Source organism: Procambarus clarkii, chromosome 14 (genome assembly GCF_040958095.1).
Source record: "Procambarus clarkii isolate CNS0578487 chromosome 14, FALCON_Pclarkii_2.0, whole genome shotgun sequence".
Classification (NCBI taxonomy): Eukaryota; Metazoa; Arthropoda; class Malacostraca; order Decapoda; family Cambaridae; genus Procambarus; species Procambarus clarkii.
The window spans coordinates 25,430,737-25,451,578 of record NC_091163.1 but is presented as its reverse complement, the minus strand read 5'-3'; the positions used below and the strand labels follow the sequence as shown (position 1 = coordinate 25,451,578).

Here is a 20,842-nt window from a genome sequence, read left to right as displayed (position 1 = left end):
ATCTATCTATCTATCTATCTATCTATCTATCTATCTATCTATCTATCTATCTATCTATCTATCTATCTATCTATCTATCTATCTATCATGTATATATATATATATATAAAGCATCAAGCAATTATGAATATACCGTAAGATGTGATTCTTAATCATGCACGTCAATACCATACAATTTTGTTAAAATGTTCTAGTACAGGATATAAATAAAACAAAAAAATAGTACTTCCACTCATTCTCACATTTATGTATCCAAACATTACAGTGACCTCGGTTCCGTTGTCTTAAAGAGACAACCTTGGTGATCTGACAGACGCACACTGATACAAAGGTTTGTAAAACAACATTCAGGAAACCTTTTACTGAATGAGTTTTTCGAGCACAATACATTTTGAGGCGTATCATGGACATAAATAATAAACATAATATACAGTGCACTCAGAGAACAGTTTACCAGCCAATGTAAGAAGCTTCAGTAGACGAGTTGTAAACACGAACGAAAATAGAAAGACCCCTTGGGGGCTCGTGTGATTAAACAGGTCATTAGTAGTAACACATTAATTGATAGTTTACAACATTCAATTAAACAAAAATATCCTGAGGAAGTATACAGGATGGGACAAACTAAAAAAAATACGATAAGTATTAATTATTCAGAGTAAAATTACAATATTAGATATGTTTTTGAGTTTGAAATTTCAGACTAAACCTTAGTTTTGGTGTTTTACAAACAAAGGTTATCGTACACAAACATAATTGTGGAAAAAATGTAAAACAGCAGCTATTCGGGAAACATTACATAAGCTAGATTCAGAACCTAAATTAATAACACAGAAATGGAAATCACCTCTCAGGGTAGTAATCACTATACACGAAACTCAAGGTGGTTTGCCATCAGAAATCACAAGAAGTACATAAGATCATTGTTTATGAAGCAACATATATACATCTCTAAAAGACTGAGGATTTTGGTTCAGAAAATTTCAGCGTCACGTGGCGATTGGCGTATTGACGTCTGTGAGAGCCGTGATATTGACGTCTGTGAGAGCCGTGATATTGACGTCTGTGAGAGCCGTGATATTGACGTCTGTGAGAGCCGTGATATTGACGTCTGTGAGAGCCGTGATATTGACGTCTGTGAGAGCCGTGATATTGACGTCTGTAAGAGCCGTGATATTGACGTCTGTGAGAGCCGTGATATTGACGTCTGTGAGAGCCGTGATATTGACGTCTGTAAGAGCCGTGATATTGACGTCTGTGAGAGCCGTGATATTGACGTCTGTGAGAGCCGTGATATTGACGTCTGTGAGAGCCGTGATATGGACGTCTGTGAGAGCCGTGATATTACTTCAAAAATACCGCAAAAAACTGCCTTAAGATGGTTGTCTGCTGAGGTGTGTGCACCGTAGGCGATGAGAACTGTATTTTATTTCTGAAATATTCAACGAATTGGAACTTCTGGTTCGGAATTCCTTACGGTGTGTACTCTTAAAAAAACTGGTTATGACTGCATGTTTGGCATTTTTTCCACATTAAGAATTCTCCCGGGTCTATTATTTGTGATTTTCAACACCAATAAAACTCAAGAAAAATAATAACATTTCGTCTGCAATTTGTTCTATATAATATTATCTTATCCAACACAATTTTTGTGCATTTAACAGAGGCCACATTATCCTCAACGCTGCCATTTAGAATGAAAATGAAAATTTTGAGAAAATAGTAGAGTTAAAGGCAATTTAATCAAAATCCAAGAGTAAGTTTCTTAAAGGCGTATATGTGATGAAATGAACATAAAACTCGGTAAGATTTACATCAACTCGAAACTTTGCGTGAAGAACATTGCACTTTTAAGGCTGCATATGCAAAAGAGTTTAATACAAAAAAAGGTTTATAATGCACATGTAAGATTATGCATTTATTCAATGGAAGCTTCCAGCTGGAGACTCTAGGCATAATATTACACAAAATTATAAACCTCGGGGTTAACACACAATGTGTGTGTGTGTGTGTGTGTGTGTGTGTGTGTGTGTGTGTGTGTGTGTGTGTGTGTGTGTGTGTGTGTGTGTGTGTGTGTGTGTGTGTGTGTGTGTGTGTGTGAGTGTACTCACCTAGTTGTACTCACCTAGTTGTTTTTGCGGGGGTTGAGCTCTGGCTCTTTGGTCCCGCCTCTCAACCGCCATTCAACAGGTGTACAGGTTCCTGAGCCTATTGGGGTCTATCATATGTACACTTGAAACTGTGTATGGAGTCAGCCTCCACCACATCACTTCCTAATGCATTCCATTTGTCAACCACTCTGACACTAAAAAAGTTCTTTCTAATATCTCTGTGGCTCATTTGAGGCACTCAGTTTCCCCTGAGTTCCCTTGTGCGTGTGCCCTTTGTGTTAAATAGCCTGTATTTATCTACCCTATCAATTCCCTTCAGAATCTTGAATGTGGTGATCATATCCCCCCTAACTCTTCTGTCTTCTAGCGACGTGAGGTTTAATTCCCGTTGTCTCTCCTCGTAGCTCATACTTCTCAGCTCGGGTACTAGTCTGGTGGCAAACCTTTGAACCTTTTCCAGTTTAGTCTTATCCTTGACTACATATGGACTCCATGCTGGGGCTGCATACTCTAGGATTGGCCTGACATATGTGGTACACAAAGTTCTGAATGATTCTTTACACAAGTTTCTGAATGCCGTTCGTATGTTGGCCAGCCTGGCATATGCCGCTGATGTTATCCTCTTGATATGTGCTGCAGGAGACATGTCTGGCGTGATATCAACCCCCTAGTCTTTTTCTTTTTCTGACTCCTGAAGAATTTCCTCTCCCAGTGTGTGTGTGTATTTGTGTGTTTGTTTGTATGTGTGTGTTAGTGTGAATCAATTGTATCGCTTACTGGGAATACTTTGTGAAGTATTGAAGCAGACAGTGTGGGGAAGACAGGATGACCCTGCCTATCAATGCCTCCAGAACCTGCTGCTCTCCGTCGCCAGGGGACTGAAACCGGTTGTCTCCTGGAGGAGGGCGGTGGGTCCCGGCTCTCACAAGGATAGCGATGAGGGAGAGAGACCTGACAGATCTTTGCTATGTATCCAGACGCCGAGTCCCTTCTGCATCCAGTCCTTCTGCTGGGGCGATGTTCCTCACCGTCGCCTACGTCACTAGGAATGTGGAAAGGCGCGCCATCACAGGCGTGGGCTGTGAGCGGATAGGCGTGAACCATTAATATACTGAGTACCACCACCAGGAGTACTCCCCAGGAAGGGGGAGGCTCTGTTGTCTTCGCTCCTCCAGTGTGCATTGCTGCCGGATGCTCATCTGCTGATATATAAGTGAATAAATAACATAATAATAATAATAATAATAATAATAATAAAAACGAGAAAATCTATCAAGGCTGTGAGGTGGACACGAACCTTCCACCTCAGCATTGTCAAGTGCATTCATGGGTTCGCACGACTTCATAGCCCATGTGGATTATCTAATTTATATATATATATATATATATATATATATATATATATATATATATATATATATATATATATATATATATATATATATATATATATATATATATACATATATATATATATATATATATATATATATATATATATATATATATATATATATATATATATATATATATATATATATATATATGTATGTATACTGGCAGCAGGTTTTCTTTTAAACATGTCTCATTGAATATGACCGCATATTCTGTATTTACTATCTTCTGATTTAGGGCTTCTATCCCTCTAACTATTTTCTTAGCATCAGGGCTTAGCTGAAAGAGGAGTTCTCCAAAACTCATTTTTTAATTTCATGGTGAAGAAAAAAGTGAATTACTATAGAATGTAATACATTTATTTATACAATTTGCACAACGTTTCGAACCTGCATGGTTCATTCTGAAGTGAAAAGAATTTTCAGAACTGGTTGATTTATACCTGTACTGGGCCAGGTGATAAGACAATAAAGGTAAAAACATGGGGGATACATAAGGGATAAATGGGGGATGAAGCACATAAGAACATAAGAATAAAGGTAACTGCGGAAGGCCTATTGGCCCATACGAGGCAGCTCCTATCAACATACAAAGATTAGTCAGGTGTAATTGGCCTGTTATGTTGAACAGTGTCTTCTGTGTTAGCATCGTTATGTTCTGGTCTTGTCCTTACTCTCATGGTGGGTAGAGTAAATAGTTCCGTGATATGGGTGTTCATGGTGGGTTGTTCTATTCTTATGTGAATTGTTTCAAGAATTTGTAATCTTCTTGCATCTTGGGTTTTGTCTATTATACAGGTATTTTTGTTCAACATTTCTCTTGTTAGGGTGATGTAATGGGCTTGTCTTATGTGATTCCTGGGGACACCGGATTGAATATGACATGTTAAACGCCTCGTCAGCTTGGTCTACGTCATACCTATGTACTTAGATTGACGGTTACATCCTTCGTGGGGGCAAGTGTACATGTATACAACGCTTGACTGCTGTAGAGGGTTCTCCGTCGGCTTCGGCCTGTTTTTGATAAGGATTTCGGAAGTCATCTTGGTTTTGAAGAATATTATCAGGTTTATGTTTTGGTTAGGAGTAATGCTTTTTACACCTTTACAGATTATTTCTTTCATTATTCTTTCCTCTTTTATATGTTCACTGTGCATGGTTGATTTGTAATATAATTTTATTGGGGGTGTTGTGGTTTCTGTTCTAGGTTCTGGATTATACCAACGGTCCAAGTGTCTTCTTACAGCAGCGTTTATTTCCGCGTTGCTATATCCATTGTTCACCACTACATGAGGTACACTTTCAAACTCTCAACTCACGTTGCTCCGTTCGGAGCACAGGGTAAGCGCTCTACGAATATAAGCATTGAGAACACGGGCTTTGTATCTTTAGGGGCACTCACTTCTACCGTTCAGGCATAATCCTATGTTGGTGGGCTTAGTATATACGTTGGTGTTTAAAGAGGTTCCTGTTTTTGTTATTAGTACATCCAAGAATATATATATATATATATATATATATATATATATATATATATATATATATATATATATATTAGTATATTTTGGTAGCAGTCTTTCCTGTAGACATATATTATTAAATATGACCGAAAAAGTAAGATTAATAATTCTAACACGAATTTTCTCAATCTTTCGTACATTTCTTTTCACTGTTGGTGGTAATTCAAAAATCAATTCTCCAAAATTCATTTTTATTTCTAGTCTGACGCGACACTTGAGCGCGTTTCGTAAAACTTATTACATTTTCAAAGACTTTAGTTTAAACATACACAACTGAATAGAACTTACACGTCTCCGATTTGTTTATAACTACATTTGAGTGAGGTGAATGGGGTGAAGTGGTATTTAATAAGGTATTAATTTCATCAACACAAGACAGAACACGAAACAATGGGTATTGAATAGAAGTGATTGTAGAAAGCCTATTGGTCCATATTTCTTGATGCTTCTATATTGGAGCGGAGTCTTGAGGTGGGTAGAATATAGTTGTGCATTAATTGGCTGTTGATTGCTGGTGTTGACTTCTTGATGTGTAGTGCCACGTAAACGTCAAGCCGCCTGCTATCGCTGTATCTATCGATGATTTCTGTGTTGTTTACTAGGATTTCTCTGGCGATGGTTTGGTTGTGGGAAGAGATTATATGTTCCTTACATATAATGTAAGGTTCGCATAAGGAACATAAGCCAAGTTTTCCTGAATTAATATATTTTCTCTAATTTTTTTTCTGATGAAATGATAAAGCTACCCATTTCATTATGTATGAGGTAAATTTTTTTTTATTGGAGATAAAATTAACGTAGATATATGACCGAACCAAACCAACCCTACCTAACCTAACCTATCTTTATAGGTTAGGTTAGGTTTGGTTGGCGAAAAAGTTAGGTTCGGTTAGGTAGGTTAGGTAGTCGAAAAACAATTAATTCATGAAAACTTGGCTTATTAGGCAAATCGGGCCTTGCATAGTAGGCTGAGAAGTGCATTCTGGCTACTAGGTACGACATATATATATATGTCGTATATATATATATGTCGTATATATATATATATATATATATATATATATATATATATATATATATATATATATATATATATATATATATATATATATATATATATATATATATATTTTGTGACGATAATCTCTTTCAAGACAGATTGAGCCTGCTCTTCTCTACTTCAAGTTAGGCCAAAGATACAAGTATAAAATGCTACATTCAAGATACGTCACCAAAAGCACAAAACGTTTTGACCAGGAGGCAAAACGTATCCAGGATCCCCCCACTCCACACGCCGGCTCGTCATCAAACCAGCTAACTACTATATATATATATATATATATATATATATATATATATATATATATATATATATATATATATATATATATATATATATATATATTTATATATATATATATATATATATATATATGACAATGTCAGACCAACATTGGCATATATGACATATGCTTGTATGTCTGCTGTATCAGATGGGCCATTGGGCTACATCGGATGGGCCAATTGGGTGCATCTGATGGGCCAATGGGCCGTCTGCGTTGTCCAAGTATTGTACCTCACCTCACTTCACCACTCTCTCCTGCCTATTGATACCCATCACTCGATCTGTAAAATCATTCCTTCTGAAGATGTATTTAATATACGAAAGTACTTAAGGAAATTCCTGTTTCATTTTTCCTCCGTGGTCTGACATTGTCACATTCTTAATCACGTGTTTATTTTCGTGATATACACACACTCACACACACACACACATATATATATATATATATATATATATATATATATATATATATATATATATATATATATATATATATATATATATATATATATATATATATTTATATATATATATATATATATATATATATATATATATATATATATATATATATATATATATATATATATATATATATATATATACATATATTAAATATGACCGAAAAAGTAAGACTAATAATTCTAACACGAATTTTCTCAATCTTTCGTACATTTCTTTTCACTGTTGGAGGTAATTCAAAAATCAATTCTCCAAAATTAATTTTTATTTCTAGTCTGACGCGACACGAGCGCGTTTCGTAAAACTTATTACATTTTCAAAGACTTTAGTTTACAAATACACAACTGAATAGAACTTACACATCTCCGATTTTGTTTATATCTACATTTGAGTGAGGTGGATGGGGTGAGGTGGCATTAATAGGGTAATAATTTCATCAACACAAGACAGAACAAGAAGTGGCATTAATAGGGTATTAATTTCATCAACACAAGACAGAACACGAAACAATGGGTATTGAAATGGAAGTGATTGTAGAAAGCTTATTGGTCCATATTTCTTGATGCTTCTATATTGGAGCAGAGTCTTGAGGTGGGTAGAATACAGTTGTGCATTAATTGGCTGTTGATTGCTGGTGTTGACTTCTTAATGTGTAGTGCCTCGCAAACGTCAAGCCGCCTGCTATCGCTGTATCTATCGATGATTTCTGTGTTGTTTACTAGGATTTCTCTGGCGATGGTTTGGTTGTGGGAAGAGATTATATGTTCCTTAATGGAGCCCTGATGTTTATGCATCGTTAAACGCCTAGAAAGAGATGTTGTTGTCTTGCCTATATACTGGGTTTTTTGGAGCTTTAAGTCCCCAAGTGGGCATTTGAAGGCATAGACGACGTTGGTCTCTTTTAAAGCGTTCTGCTTTGTGTCTGGAGAGTTTCTCATGAGTAGGCTGGCCGTTTTTCTGGTTTTATAGTAAATCGTCAGTTGTATCCTCTGATTTTTGTCTGTAGGGATAACGTTCCTATTAATAATATCTTTCAGGACCCTTTCCTCTGTTTTATGAGCTGTGGAAAAGAAGTTCCTGTAAAATAGTCTAATAGGGGGTATAGGTGTTGTGTTAGTTGTCTCTTCAGAGGTTGCATGGCGTTTCACTTTCCTTCTTATGATGTCTTCGACGAAACCATTGGAGAAGCCGTTGTTGACTAGGACCTGCCTTACCCTATAGAGTTCTTCGTCGACTTGCTTCCATTCTGAGCTGTGGCTGAGAGCACGGTCGACATATGCGTTAACAACACTCCTCTTGTACCTGTCTGGGCAGTCGCTGTTGGCATTTAGGCACATTCCTATGTTCGTTTCCTTAGTGTAGACTGCAGTGTGGAAACCTCCGCTCTTTTCCATGACTGTTACATCTAGAAAGGGCAGCTTCCCATCTTTTTCCATCTCGTAAGTGAAACGCAGCACGGAACTCTGCTCAAATGCCTCCTTCAGCTCCTGCAGATGTCTGACATCAGGTACCTGTGTAAAAATGTCGTCAACATACCTGCAGTATATGGCCGGTTTCAAGTTCATGTCGACTAAGACTTTTTGCTCGATGGTACCCATGTAGAAGTTTGCAAACAGGACACCTAGGGGAGAACCCATGGCGACCCCATCTACTTGCCTATACATGTGCCCATCCGGGCTCAAGAAGGGTGCCTCTTTAGTACAAGCTTGGAGTAGTTTCCTTAGGATATTTTCGGGTATGTCAAGAGGAGTACAGGCTGGATCACGATACACTCTGTCGGCTATCATCCCGATTGTCTCGTCCGCAGGTTCGTTGGTAAACAGCGATTCTACGTCCAACGAGGCTCTTATCCCTGTGGCCCATGTGCCCCGCAGTAAGTCAACAAATTCCTTTGGAGAATTCAGGCTGAAGGCGCAAGGAACATAAGGAGTCAGCAGGCCGTTGAGTCGCTTCGCCAGTCTGTACGTGGGTGTGGGTATCTGGCTAATGATTGGCCGAAGTGGGTTTCCAGGCTTGTGTGTCTTGACATTTCCATACGTATATCCAGGTTTATATTCCCGAATGATCTTTGGGGAATATAAAAGGAGGAAGAAGGAGGAAAGAATAGACTTTTTTTCCAATGTGATCTAGAATAAAAAATAAAGATATCTGGAGTGTTTGAAAAAAAATTGAAGGGAAAATAAAATCCACATATCATTGGACATAATATATTATACAAAATTAAAATTTTATAGAATTTTAATATATTCTGAAATTTATGTGTTTTTTTTGCATAGAGAAAAAATATAATTTTTATTACCAGAGAAAAAATACAATAAGGGTTAATAAAATGTATAACTTTGCCAAAACTTTTTGACGGTGATGCCTAAATAATTTTTGACAAATTATTTAGGCAAGTAGGACGACGATTCATGAATGATTATGTCACTTCAAAAGAGAACATCTCATTGACATGCGGAAGAAATTCTTAAATATAATCATTTAGCATCACTCGAGACTCTTAAAATCAATTATATAAGAAGATATACGAGAGAAAATTTGTATGTGTGTAAACACGACCTGTCGTTCACGGCTCAGACGGTCTTCTGCACCACTTAAAAAAAGGAACTAATTTGACAATAATTTTATGATTCACACATGGATAAACAATTACTGATCCATCAATTAATGTTTTCAGACGACGCAATCAAAGCAAATTAGGGAAGATTACAGTCCCAGGCGTCACGGTGGTACACATGACTCTTCATTAATCTCAAACAAGACCTGCTTCCTAAAGAATTTATTGTAAGCGTAAAGATTGACGTTGTGATCCTCCAGCAGTTCCTTCTAACATATTACTTGGAATACGTGTGTGTGTGTGTGTGTGGTAATCCTTGTTTACCCGGTCGATTCCCCTGAGGATTTTGTAAGTTGTGATCATGTCTCCCCTTACTCTTCTGTCTTCCAGTGGCGTAAGGTGCATTTCCGGCAGCCTTTCCTCGTAACTCATGCCTTTTAGTTCTGGGACTAGTCTAGTGGCATACTTTTGGACCTTTTCCAGCTTCGTCTTGTGCTTGACAAGGTACGGGCTCCATGCTGGGGCCACATACTCCAGGATTGGTCTTACATATGTGGTGTACAATATTTTGAATGATTCCTTACACAGGTTCCTGAACGCTGTTCTGATGTTAGCCAGCCTCGCATATGCCGCAGACGTTATTCTTTTTATGTGGGCTTCAGGAGACAGGTTTGGTGTGATATCAACTCTTAGATCTTTCTCTCTGTCCGTTTCATTAAGTACTTCATCTCCTATTCTGTATGCTGTGTCTGGCCTCCTGTTTCCACTGCCTAGTTCATTACTTTGCATTTACTCGGGTTGAACTTCAACAGCCATTTGTTGGACCATTCACTCAGTCTGTCTAGAGGGGAGCCGAGCGGACAGCACGCGGGGTTTGTGATCCTGTGGTCCTGGGTTCGATCCCAGGCGCCGGCGGGAAACAATGGGCAGAGTTTCTTTCACCCTATGCCCCTGTTACTTACCAGTAAAATAGGTACCTGGGTGTTTGTCAGCTGTCACGGGCTGCTTCCTGGGGGTGGAGGCCTGGTCGAGGACCAGGCCGCGGGGACACTAATGCCCCGAAATCATTTCAAGATAACCTCAAGAAGGTCTTCTTGTAGACTCCTACTATCATCCTGTGTTTCAATCCTCTTCATAATTTTTGCATCATCAGCAAACTTTGAGAGAAACGAGTCTAAATCCTCTGGGAGATCATTTATATATATCAGAAACAGTATAGGTCCAAGGACTGACCCCTGCGGTACTCCACTCGTAACGTCTCGCCAATCTGAGACCTCACCCCTCACACTGACTCGTTGTCTCCTGTTGCTTAGGTACTCCTTTATCCAATGGAGTACCTTCCCTTTCACTCCAGCTTGCATCTCCAGCATTTTCACTATCCTCTTGTGTGGTACTATATCAAAGGCTTTCTGACAATCCAAAAATATGCAGTCTACCCACCCTTCTCTTTCTTGCCTGATTTTGTATGTTGATGCTGTGTTACAAAGTTCTTTCGCTCCAGATGTTCCACTAGCTTTCTTCGCACAATCTTCTCCATCAGCTTGCATGGTATGCAGGTTAGGCCTGTAGTCCAGTGCCTCCTGCATGTGTGTGTGTGTGTGTGTGTGTGTGTGTGTGTGTGTGTGTGTGTGTGTGTGTGTGTGTGTGTGTGTGTGTGTGTGTACTGACCTATTTGTACTCAACTATTTGTGCTTGCTGGGGGTTGAGCTCTGGCTCTTTGGTCCCGCCTCTCAACCGTCAATCAACAGGTGTACAGGTTCCCGAACCTATTGGGCTCTATCATATCTACACTTGAAACTGTGTATGGAGTCAGCCTCCACCACATCACTTCCTAATGCATTCCATTTGTCAACCACTCTGACACTAAAATGAGTTCTTTCTAATATCTCTGTGGCTCTTTTGGACACTCAGTTTCCACCTGTGTCCTCTAGAGCGTGTGCCCCTTGTGTTAAATAGCCTGTCTTTATCTACCCTATCAATTCCCTTCAGAATCTTGAATGTGGTGATCATGTCCCTCCCTAACTCCTCTGTCTTCCAGCGACGTGAGGTTTAATTCCCGAAGTCTCTCCTCGTAGCTCATACCTCTCAGCCCGGGTACTAGTCTGGTGGCAAACCTCTGAACTTTTTCCAGTTTGGTCGTATGCTTGACTAGATATGGACTCCATGCTGGGGCTGCATACTCCAGGATTGGTCTGACATAGGTGGTATACAAAGTTCTGAATGATTCCTTGCACAAGTGTCAAAATGCCGTTCTTATGTTAGTCAACCTGGCATATGCTGCTGATGTTATCTACTTGATATGGGCTTCAGGGGACAGGTCTGGCGTGATATCAACCCCCAGGTCTTTCTCTCTCTCTGACTCGTGTAGAATTTCACCTCCCAAATGATACCTTGTAACTGGCCTCCTGCTCCCTTCACCTATCTTCATTACTTTACATTTGCTTGGGTTAAACTCTAACAACCATTTGTTCGACTATTCCTTTAGTTTGTCTAGATCTTTTTGAAGCCTCAAGCAGTCCTCCTCTGTTTTTATCCTTCTCATAATTTTGGCATCGTCAGCAAACATTGAGAAGAAACATTGTTTCCTCTCAAACATTGTGTGTGTGTGTGTGGATGTGTGTGTGGGGGTGTGAAAGGGTGTTTTTGTCTCCTTCTGGGGTTAAGAGTTTTTGGAAAAATATATATATATACATTGGTAAATTGGCTGTCAAAAACTTAGTGCCTTGGGCCATGGAGTGTGGTGTGTTCCTCCCAGCAAACCAGGTTATCATATATTTTACTGGAGACTCGAGTTATGTGATATTATTAGTTTGTTGCTGAGCTTAAGGCCTGTCAACCGTGGTTGAGTTAGTAAGGCCAACGCATTTATCTCAGTATATTTACACTGAAAAGTCTTTTACACCTCTCGATGCACATATTTCGCAAATTTGGCTCAAAAACCCAAAATACAACTCATAATTTAAACAGTATATCGGGGGGGGGGGGGGGGGGGAAAGAGAACACTGGATCAAGAATCAAGCCAACAGTAAGACTGTTGTCTCAGTATATTTCAGGAAAAGATAAGTTTGTGGAATACGTGCAAGCAGCCATGCGTCACTTTAAATGATGAAAGAAAACGTTGTGGGATGAGCAAGAAAACAGACGTTGGGCACGAAAGTGAAGCAAGATAAGGCACCAATTGATAGGATGTCTGATTTGTGTGTGGAGATTGAAGGACTTGATCAGTGTTTTACATCGCAGTTGATCTTTGGCATACGTCAAGCTTGGGAACAGTACTATAAGGGGAAAGCTGTATTATCCCAGTTGTGTTACTGTATTTTGAAATATAAACAGAGTTCTGAATTTAACAAAATCTTTACCAGAAGGGTAATAAAATACGTCAATCTTGTATTCTACAACGAACATATAAATAATTTTATAAGTATTTTGATAAAATTATGTTTAATAACAAGAGTGAACTAAATAAAAAGTGGTCCAAGGCGTGGAAAATAATTTATAACAATAAATATATTTGTAAATAACATTCCAGTTAAGATAAAGGGAAGGAAACTTTCAGGAGGCATCTAATACGACTACAGCACTTGGGAGGGATCAGGATATGGACTAGGGATGGGACGAGGGGGAAGGAATGGTGCCCAACCACTTGGACGGTCGGTGACTGAACACCAACCTGCATGAAGCGAGGCCGTCGCTCTACCGTCCAGCCCAACTAAGACTTAAAATTACACGGCAAGAAACCACACATCCTTGGCAACAGTGATGCTCATCTACACACAGTTCGAGTGTAGGATTCGAGGAGGGTTCGAATCCCCATCATGGCTCCTGTGGATTTATTCAGGCTCATCTCATTATTATCAGAAGGTAGAGATAAAAGGAGGTGCTTGAACACACAAATGACGGTTCTAAAGCAAAGTAATGCAAAGAACGAAATACACATGTATAATTTTGGTGTATATGTTGTAAATATATATGTATATTCACACAAAATTTATCGAAAAAAAAAATTATTATCACATCCTGAAGGGCTCTGAGACTGTGTCAGTAGATTAGTGTCGTCTATAGAGACAGTTCTTGCTCCTGGGAGATGACACTAGAGAAGTGAGGGTGAATGAACTCAAGAAGAAATGGACAAATACCATGCCACCAGTACACACAGCCCCGCTCCTCTGCCAGGTAAGTCCAATAGAAGTAGGATCCATTGATTGTTTCAAGCATAAGTTAGAATATGAATGAGATTGGGTGGATATTAATAGGAGCTACCTCTTATGGGCCAATTACTCTTCTGCAGTTACTTGCATTCTTTCGTTCATTACGGGCTCACCATAGCCCGTGCTACTTGGAACTTGTTGTTCCGATAAGCTGAATCTAAAACCACAACCACAACAACCATGCCACATACCATTGAGGACATGGAGGAGCGTGGTGGCAGGGTGAAGATTAGAGGGAAGGCAGGTATAGTTGCCGGCGTCTGAGGGCCTGGCGCTGGAGATCACCAGAGTAGATGTAACACTCATCTCACTGCCCTGGCCGCCCCGCCTCGACACTCTAAACTTCACTCTGGGGTTGTCATACTCCAGCAGCCGCTCCCCAGAGTGGTACCAGAAGATGTAATCGGGAAGCTGAACTGCTGAGCTCACTTTGCACTCGAGCCGAGCGGTTGATCCACTCCTCACATACTTGTCCGCCGCTCCACTCACTTCCACTTGCGGAACTGCGGAAGGGAGGACAGGAAAGTTAGTTTTGGATGTGTATTACTGCGGAAATGTAGACCTGCAGGTCGGCGCTCAATCCCCCGACCGTCCATAAGTGGTTGGGCACCATTCCTTCCCCCCCCCGTCCCATCGTAAATCCTTATCCTGATCCCATCCATGTGCTGTATAGTCGTAAACGCTTGGCGCTTTCCCCTGATAATTTTCTCCCTCCCTGCGGCACTGTGGATGATGGAAGGATTACCTGCGGCACTGTGGATGATGGAAGGATTACATGCGGCACTGTGGATGATGGAAGGATTACCTGTGGCACTGTGGATGATGGAAGGATTACCTGCGGCACTGTGGATGATGGAAGGATTACCTGCGGCACTGTGGATGAGGGAAGGATTACCTGTGGCACTGTGGATGATGGGAGGATTACCTGCGGCACTGTGGATGATGGGAGGATTACCTGCGGCACTGTGGATGATGGAAGGATTACCTGCGGCACTGTGGATGATGGGAGGATTACCTGCGGCACTGTGGATGATGGAAGGATTACCTGCGGCACTGTGGATGAGGGAAGGATTACCTGTGGCACTGTGTATATTGGAGGATTACCTGTGGCACTAGGGATGGTGAAAGGATTACCTGCGGCACTGTGGTTCTACCTGCGGTAATAGACCTAGAGGCTCCGTTAACGCCTAACGTTAATACCAGCCAGAGTGTGGGAGTGTTAGACCACTTGATCTGACACTCGAGGGCTTCCGGGTTATGACAAACTTGAACTGGCATCACGAGAAGCCGCCAGACTTCCTGCGGATTCAGTGGAATCCCTTCAGGTTGTGGAACATAAGTCGTGGTGGTACAGGGGTAAGGAGTACCTTTATCGCTCTATAAGTATCGATTGATTGAGTCACCTCATACATTGGTTACATTGAGGTTATCTTGAGGTGCTTCCGGGCCTTAGCGTCCCTGCGGTCCGGTCGTCGACCAGGCCTCCTCGTTGCTGGACTGATCAACCAGGCGGTTGGACGCGGCTGCTCGCATCCTGACGTACAAGTCACAGCCTGGTTGATCAGGTATCCTTTGGAGGTGCTTATCCAGTTCTCTCTTGAACACTGTGAGGGGTCTGCCAATTATACCCCTTATGAATAGTGGAAGCGTGTTGAACAATCTCGGGCCTCTGAAGTGGATAGAGCTCTCTCTCAGAGTACCTGTTGCACCTCTGCTTTTCAACGGGGGTATTCTGCACATCCTGCCATGTCTTCTGGTCTCATGTGATGTTATTTCTGTGTGCAGGTTTGTGACCAGCCCCTCAATTATATTTGCACGTGTAAATTATTATGTATCTCTCCCGCCTGCGCTCAAGGGAGTACAGATTTAGGCTCTTTAGTGGGTCCCAATAGTTTAGATATTTAACTGAGTGGATTCTAGCAGTAAAGGATCTCTGCACGCTCTCCAGGTCAGCAATTTCTCCAGCTTTGAAAGGTGCTGTCATTGTGCAGCAGTACTCCACTCTAAAGAGCACAAGCGTTTTGAAAAGTATCATCATCGGTATAGCATCTCTAGTGTGAAATGTTCTTGATATCCAACCTGTCTTTTTCTTGCAGTTGTGACGGCTACTTTATTGTGTTCTTTAACAGTAAGGTCTTAAGACATGAGTACACCCAGATCCTTTACATTGCCTTTTCGTTCTATGTTATGATTTGTCTGAGTTTTGTAAGTGGTTTCCGTTTTTATATTTTCATTTTTTCCGTAGCGCATGAGCTGGAACTTATCTTCGTTAAACACCATATTATTTTTTGTAGCCCATAGATTGACTTGATATACAACTGATTGGAGGTTTGCCGTGTCCTCTATGTTGCCTACTCTCGTGAAGATTCTAGTGTCATCTGCAAAGGATGATACAGTGCTATAGGTTGTGTTCTTGTCTATGTCCGATATGAGGATGAGAAAAAGTACTGGAGCAAGCACAGTACCCTGGAGGACTGAGCTCTTCACGGTTGACGGGCTGGATTTTATTTTGTTGACAATTACACATTAAGTTCTGTTAGTCAGGAAATTGTAGATCCATCTGCCTATTTTTCCGGTAATTCCTTTTGAGCGCATTTTATGTGCAATAACTCCATGATCACATTTATCAAAAGCTTTTGCGAAATCTGTGTAAATTACATCAGAGTTTTGTTTGTCTTCCATAGCATCTTATGCCATATCATAGTGGTCCAGCAACTGCGACAGGCAAGAGCGCCCTGTTCTGAAACCATGTTGTCCGGGGTTATGGAGATGCTGTGGTTAAATGTATTTTGTGATCTTACTTCTTAGCACTCTCTCAAAAATTTTTATGATGTGCGATGTTAGTGCTATCGGTCTGTATTGTTTTCCCTCTGCCTTATTTCCTCCTTTTGGAGTGGTGCTATCTCTGCTGTTTTTAGTATGTCAGGGATAACGCCAATATCTAGGCTTTGTCTCCACAGAATGTGAAGGGCCTGCGATAGTTTTTTTTTTACAGTTCTTGATGAATATAGAGTTCCAAGAATCCGGGCCTGGTGCAGAGTGCATAGGCATACTGTTTAAGGCTTCTTCAAAATCCAGTGGGGATAGGGTGACATTTGATATATGATTTGATGTTGATATCATATTCATGAAAAATTCATTTGGGTTATCAATCTTTAGTGCGTTTAGTGGCTCGCTGAAAACAGAGTCGTACTGCTTCCTCAGTAACTCGCTCATTTCTTTGTTGTCATCGGTGAAAGTTCCATCTCCATTTCGCAGGGGCCCGATACTAGATGTGGTTTTTGATCTTGATTTTGCATAGGAGAAAAAATACTTCGGATTACTCAATATTTCACTGATGGCCTTTTGCTCTCTTTGCCTCTCCTGGGTTTTGAATGATTCTTGTAGCTTGAGTTCAATTGTTTCTATTTCTCTACCTAACCTTCTTCGCCGTTCTTGAGATAGGGTGAGACTCTCAACTTGTTCCGCGATTCGTTTTCTTCGCCTATATAGGGAACGATGTTCCCGTTCCAATCTGCATCTCTTTCTCTTTTTTCTTAGGGGTATGCGGTTTGAACATATTTCTAGTGCTACTGATAGCTTCAATTGATTTTATTATTATTATTATTATTATTATTATTATTATTATTATTATTATTATTATTATTATTATTATTTTCATTGTAATTTCAGGCATTTTTTACGTATAAATGTTTTGCTTGTGTTTCTGTCTCATTGTGATTGTAATTGAATGTAATCCTCTCCCAAAGATTTGTAAAACCTTTACATCAAAAGATCAGAGTCATAGATGTGCATATACACTGACTGCCTGTAGTTCTGTCTTGTACTTTATATATAAAAGATTTAAACAGTACTTTTTTCAGTCTCCAATATTATAGGTGAGTACTCAATATATATACCATATACTTGTGTGTATATACTTATGTGTATATACCATATACACACACAAGGCACATGTGTTTAGTGACACCCTCCCTGACAAGACAACATTTCTTTTTGTTAAGCTGCAACGATCTTCACGTCGATTGTAAAGAATGCACTTCTATTAAATTATAGATTCAACGCATATGTCAAGGTATTCTATACCAGAGTCTTCATTTACAGTCCGTTAAGGTGTCCAGACGACCCGCTGCTACCATCCAGGTTCTTTGAGAAGCTCATAACTACGTAGTGAAAATGAAAGGAAATTAAGAACCTTTCTCTTACGTGTCGAGTGAGGGGCCTCAACCAGCGAAAAGCCGGGGTGGAGCAAGTGGGACGCTCTCGTCGCTTCAATTATCATATATAATCGGTGACAGCTAATTACAACGCCGAAAGTCTGACTCCAATTGGGCCGCTAGCTCGCAATGTATTGAGAACGATCGCGAACAGCGGATCTGTTAAAGGTGGTCGTCTGATATGTGACCTCATTATCACTTTGCAAAAGTGGGAGCCGACAATGAAGAGATTATCAGAGCAGCAGTGAGTAAGAGCAGTCAAGTGAACTTTAACTAGTTGATGTACTTGCGCCGGGTGAGTTATGGCTACGGACTCCAATCTGTACTCTGGATACTACCAAGCACTTGCCTTAGACTTTGTTGTGAATAAATATTATTACGCGTAGCTATTAGGTGATCCTCGTGCTAGTCACATCATTTGCAAACCACACTGAAAGTTCAAAATAACATTTAATTCACTTTTACCCTCGGAAACTCGAACCCAGTTCCACCGGAGAGGAAGACTCCAGTTTTACCGACCAACACCAGTCACAAATTGTAGGAATACCAGTCCAGCTGGCTCTCACAAGCACCAGGCACCAGCTGGCTCTCACAAGCACCAGGCACCAGCTGGATGATTGCAAGCCCCAGCTGGAGGCGACAAGTAATCGAGACTCACCAATGACGTTAAGATGGACCAGCAGTGACATCTTTGGCTCGGTGGAGATCTGGCACTCATAGGTGCCAGCGTCGCGCTCCTGGACGTACTTGATGACCAGCGTCCAGGTGCCTGTATCAGGGGTGAAGTGTACGGTCAACCGCTCGTCCCTGACGAAGGTGTACCGGTCCACCGTCAGGATATCCGCGTCCCTCTGCCTCACCCAAGACACCTGCAGGACGGAGACACAACTCGGGACCTTGAATGTATCGATTACTTAGCACGCACGCGGGCGCGCGCACACACACACACACACACACACACACACACACACACACACACACACACACACACAAACACAACTTGGCCACCATCAATATAATAGAGAGAGCAGCTTCTGTGGCTAGCAGGAACGGATCCAGGCTACTAATCATGAGAGACTTCAACCATGGAAAGATTGATTGGGGGAACAGAGACCCACATGGAGGCCCAGACACATGGAGAGCTAAGCTGCTGGATGTGGCAACAAGAAACTTTCTAAGTCAACACGTCAAGGGACCGACAAGAACGAGAGGAGGGGATGAACCAGCCTTGCTTGATCTGATATTTACCCTAAATGAGTCGGATATAAGGGAAGTTAAGTTGGAAGCCCCCTTGGGAATGAGTGATCATAGTGTATTGAGCTTTGAGTACCTGGTTGAGCTAGGAATTATCACCCCCAAAAAGGAACTGGGAAACAAAGGGCTGGCGTACAGAAAGGGAAACTATGAGGAGATGAATAAATTCCTATGGGATATACATTGGGACACAGAACTCGGAACCAAGTCCGTACAAGACATGATGGACTATGTCACCCAAAAATGTCAGGAGGCTGTAAGCAGGTTTGTCCCAGCCCAACAGGAAAAAACAGAGAAGCAAAGGAAGAATCTGTGGTTTAATAGGGAATGTATGAAAGCAAAGGAGCTGAACAAAAGGGCATGGAGGAACCTCCGCAATAACAGAACACCAGAAAGTAGAGAGAGATACCAGAGAACCAGGAACGAGTATGTTAGTGTGAGAAGAGCAGCTGAGAAATGGTATGAAAATAAGATTGCTAATAAAGCCAAGACCGAACCAAAGCTACTACACAGTCACATCAGGAGGAAGACAACAGTGAAGGAACAGGTGATGAAACTTAGGGTGGGCGAGGACAGGTAAACAGAGAATGACAAAGAGGTGTGTGAAGAACTCAACAAAAGGTTCCAGGAGGTCTTTACAATAGAACAGGGAGAAGTCACAGCGCTAGGAGAGGTGGCAGCAAACCAGGTGACCTTGGAACGGTTCGAAATTACAAGAGATGAGGTCAAGAAGCACCTATTGGAGCTGGATGTGAGAAAAGCTGTTGGGCCGGATGGAATCTCACAATGGGTATTGAAAGAGTGTGCAGGAGCACTTTGCTTGCCACTCTCCATAGTGTATAGTAGGTCACAGGAAACGGGAGACCTACCAGAAGTATGGAAGACTGCTAATGTAGTACCAATATTTAAAAAGGGTGACAGACAAGAGGCACTGAACTACAGGCCAGTGTCCTTAACTTGTATACCATGCAAGGTGATGGAGAAGATTGTGAGAAAAAACCTAGTAACACATCTGGAGAGAAGAGACTTCGTGACAACCCATCAACATGGGTTCAGGGAGGGTAAATCTTGCCTTACAGGCTTGATAGAATTCTATGATCAGGTGACAAAGATTAAGCAAGAAAGAGAAGGATGGGCCGACTGCATTTTTTTGGACTGTCGGAAAGCCTTTGACACAGTACCCCATAAAAGGTTGATGCATAAGCTGGAGAAACAGGCAGGAGTAACTGGTAGGGCGCTCCAGTGGATAAGGAAGTACCCAAACAATAGGAAGCAGAGAGTTATAGTGAGGGGTGAGACCTCAGAATGGCGTGAAGTCACCAGTGGAGTCCCACAGGGCTCTGTGCTTGGACCTATCCTGTTTCTGATATACGGAAATGATCTCCCAGAGGGTATAGACTCATTCCTCTCAATGTTTGCTGACGACGCCAAAATTATGAGAAGGAATAAGACAGAGGAGGACAGCTTGAGGCTTCAAGAAGACCTAGACAAGCTGCAGGAATGGTCGAACAAATGGATGTTAGAGTTTAACCCAAGCAAAGGTAATGTAATGAAGATAGGAGTAGGAAGCAGGAGACCAGATACAAGGTATCACTTGGGAGATGAAATACTTCAAGAGTCAGAGAGAGAGAAAGACCTGGGGGTTGATATCACGCCAGACCTGTCCCCTGAAGCTCATATCAAGAGGATAACATCAGCAGCATATGCCAGGTTGGCTAACATAAGAACGGCCTTTAGAAACTTGTGTAAGGAATCTTTCAGAACATTATATACC

The 20,842-nt window shown here is 41.1% G+C and overlaps 1 protein-coding gene across 5 annotated transcripts in view; it reads right to left on the bottom strand.

The window, feature by feature from the left end:
• Positions 1–220: 220 nt before the first annotated feature.
• Positions 221–20,842, bottom strand: part of LOC123769723 (matrix-remodeling-associated protein 5-like) — a 254,948-nt gene continuing 234,326 nt past the window's right edge. For 4 of the 5 annotated variants that reach the window (XM_069324422.1, XM_069324420.1, XM_069324424.1 and 1 more), the window contains 3 exons: positions 18,473–18,683; positions 13,789–14,100; positions 221–3,313 (listed from right to left, as the gene is read on the bottom strand). In XM_069324422.1, coding sequence (XP_069180523.1) covers positions 2,862–3,313; positions 13,789–14,100; positions 18,473–18,683 — 975 coding nt within the window. In that variant the 3' untranslated portion in view covers positions 221–2,861. The remainder of the gene's footprint in view (positions 3,314–13,788; positions 14,101–18,472; positions 18,684–20,842) is intronic. The other variant, XM_069324423.1, reaches the window with a different exon arrangement.